The sequence below is a fragment of the Odontomachus brunneus genome, unplaced genomic scaffold, assembly GCF_010583005.1.
Source record: "Odontomachus brunneus isolate Ranch 3 - 2012 unplaced genomic scaffold, Obru_v1 Obru_scaffold_035, whole genome shotgun sequence".
In the NCBI taxonomy this organism is placed as follows: Eukaryota; Metazoa; Arthropoda; class Insecta; order Hymenoptera; family Formicidae; genus Odontomachus; species Odontomachus brunneus.
In genome coordinates, this window is record NW_022639485.1 from 1,319,687 (window position 1) to 1,323,005 (window position 3,319).

General features: G+C 39.5%; 1 protein-coding gene across 4 annotated transcripts in view; it reads right to left on the reverse strand.

Moving 5' to 3' along the window:
- Positions 1-3,319, reverse strand: part of LOC116843764 — a 25,283-nt gene that overhangs the window by 15,854 nt on the left and 6,110 nt on the right. Inside the window, exon 1 of one of the 4 annotated variants that reach the window (XM_032814500.1) lies at positions 605-1,139. The exons of the other annotated variants lie outside the window; for them this stretch is intronic. Within the exon in view, the coding sequence (XP_032670391.1) occupies positions 605-741 (137 nt within the window). The 5' untranslated portion in view covers positions 742-1,139. Of the gene's footprint in view, positions 1-604; positions 1,140-3,319 lie in introns of those variants that run through there. 4 annotated transcript variants of the gene reach the window in all.

The window sequence follows — 3,319 nt, forward strand, 5'->3', positions numbered from 1 at the left end:
TCATCTTATGTCCCCCTCGAAATCCCAAAACTTTTATCTGAAACATTTTTGCCTAAAATGCACTGTTCAAGAAATATTTAAGGTGATCGATTAAAATGGGACACTCTGTATATTAAATATGAATGCCATATGAACCGCTCATGAAGCATGCGACTTCCACAAATGGACTAGCACACACACAAAGTTGCTGTCAAATTTATGTACACTTATCTATCTGGGTAGCTTACAAGATAACAGTCACCTAACGTTAAATTCGAAAATATCTCCGTTGTTTTTTATTATTCGAAGAAAATGTGTAAGAAATAAAGTTTGTAACCAGTCAACCTTTTCAACGATTTACTTTTTATGCACTCTCTTCTGATATAAGAAAAAATAACAGATATTTTAAATTTCTAATGTCACGGGATAATGACTTATTCTGTTTATTTGCCTCATTCTGTCAAGAGGTGTAATCCACTTCAGTCAAGAATAGACCTCTCGAAAAAATTGCTTCTGAGTCCCGTTGAAATGATCACCGGGTCGTCAGAAAGCGTGGGGGCGAGGGAGAAGCGGGACGCTTTGTGAAAATTGCTCTGCCAAGAGCGAGAGCGAGAGTCGAACTCACGCGAAAAGACTCTTGTCCGCCTTGTTGTTCTTTTTGGTCGAGTCAGACCCATGGATACCATGATGTTTCTTTCTATCGGTGCTCTTCTTCTTCACTTTGCGATGATCGCGAAACATACTGTAACCGCGCGAGAACATCTTTCTCTTTCTCTCGGTTCGTTGGAGTATGCAAAATAAGGTGCAGCGAATATACGAGAAGCACACCGTACTCGTGTTCTGCTGCGTGTCCAACTAACGCGCATTGTTCCAACTTTGTGCTTGATCTGACGTCCGCGGAGTATTTAATAATCACGTCATCGTGTGATCGTTCATGATTCCTCGCGAACGTTTCCACGACGTGCTCGGAAATCGCGCGTGGAAATCGCATGGAAACTCGCGCTACACTGACTACCTAGCAGCTGACTTTGCCGTGACTGAATAAAAAAGAGAAGACTTCGTGTGTACCACGATCGAGTAACTGTACACGTAATCTGTCTGTGAATGTGCGTAGCCATTAGTGTGACGCGATCAGTGATGGCTTCGAGCGAGCTATGAGTGATCAATTTCGCGTGAATTCCATGCCGATGATGTTGATTTCATTCTGCCATTAAAGCTGCAGCCTTTGCGCTGCTCTTACGTGGCTTCCATCCATCGCTCCTGGTAACGAATTAATGACAAGACCACTAATATCCGCGACATGACGGATTCGAAGTGTTAACAGATTTCTTTCCTATTGCTGACATAGTTGCACTTATGTTCTCCGTCTTCTCTCCAACAAGTTTCAATTTTACACCTGATTTTTTCAAGTTCCGTAAATGTATACTACTAGTCCAATGATAATGAACAGGTCTCAGACCTAATCGTTCGTGTTCGTACATCATTCGTATGGTGTCCCTGATCTCAATTCTTTGAGCAGCGAGCAAGAATTTCGCGTTTTAATCAATTGGACGCGGTTATCTCGGAGTCGGATGAATTTTACCGACACTGAACACGCGAGCCGCATTTCATGAGGCCGGACATGACATTACATTCCGCGTAGCGTTCTTCAATACGATGTACCGTCGCTCCACTATACCGAAGGTAGATAATCGGTTTCGACGGAGCATATTTTATCATAATACAAATCGGCAATACTCGTCACGTAGTAAAGAAGCAAGCAAAGCGAGAACGTAGCACAGAGGGAATGTCTTCTACTTTTCGATCTACGCTTAAAACTGATGATGAATTTTAAGAAAAAAATAAATTTGATTTCTTTCCCAAAGAGAATTACGTTCAAATGGAACTTTGATAATATTTTTATCGCTTCACGCTTTATATGTGCATATAATTTAGCGGAATAATTTACTATATCCGCTTACGTCGAGTCACGGTCAAGGTGGTCTGGTCCTCTCGTTGGGTAGAGTACAGTTTTGCAACACTCGTGTGACTCTCGTTAAAGCCGTTCTCCTCGCAGACGCGTTCCTCGTGGTGTATTCTTCGGCGAATCGTCAATTATTCTATTGCGTTAAACGAGATAAACTCACTTAATGAAAGTGGAGCGATTAAAAGCATGGAATCGAACATGTCGGGTAAAAATAAGAGCAAATAATATTGATGGTTAATTGGCGATTATGGGGAATCTGAATATAACAAAAATCGGTGATAAAAGCTAGAAATGTGAGGCATTTCCCTGATAGACAGAAATTTCGCAACAACTTTATATTAGTCGATTCATAAAGACTGCATCTCTTATAGGTAGATCATACAGCACTCATATTTATTATGCTGATAGACGAAAAAAAAATTATCAAAATTTAGGCAAAGAAATGTGTTATACAAAATTTAATATAAATATTAACATAGGATTTCTCTTTCTCTCGTAAGTACACGCATATATAGGAATATTTATTCAAAATTATCTCATTCTTTCATTTGCTTTTCGAGTTATTGAAGATAATTTATCATTGTCGACTTTATGTGTGTCTCATGATAATCATGAGGGCCTATTTGGGAACTCTCAAGATACATACAATATATTACGTACGTAGAGAAGATATAGTAAAAATTATATTGAAATTATAGTATAAATTACTATAAAAATAATAAATTGGACAATCTACCAACACATACAATAATTTGAAAAAATAATTGAAAACATTAATTACAATAATTTGGGAAAATAATTGTAAACGTTAATTACAATAATTTGCAGTAAAAAGTCAAACGTGCATAACATTTTTAGACAAATACGGAAGCAACAATTTCAACAATAATTTTGTATAGTGCATCATTGCTGCAATTTTGCTGCAATTTTTACTATAACATTTCTTCCATGTACAGCATCGAACAGTCGCAATTTTGCAGAACAGAGGTTGTCGTGTGTCAAATCTCTCTCGGTTTCAACGGCTGCTTTCGCGCCGGAATTCCGCCGCTTTTCTCTCTTCTCTCTCGCTGCCGAATATCAAATAAAAGTGTGTTTGCGCTTCGTCGAAACGTACGCTCCTTTCTCGGCTCACGTCGCGCCTCCTTTTTGAGGCGCGCATGTAAACGTGGTCGATATGAAACCGGTTCTCAAGTAGAGAGAAGCGTGCGAGGATGAAAAAATCGGGAACTCCTGCGCTAGCGTCGCGTCCCCCAAAGAATATATATCCCATACAAATTATAATAGCCGCTATTTGTTCGCGCGCGGACATTCTTCCCGCGGCTTTCCGCGCCTGTATGAAGTTAGCCCCCCACTTTTCGAATTTATTAATTTTGA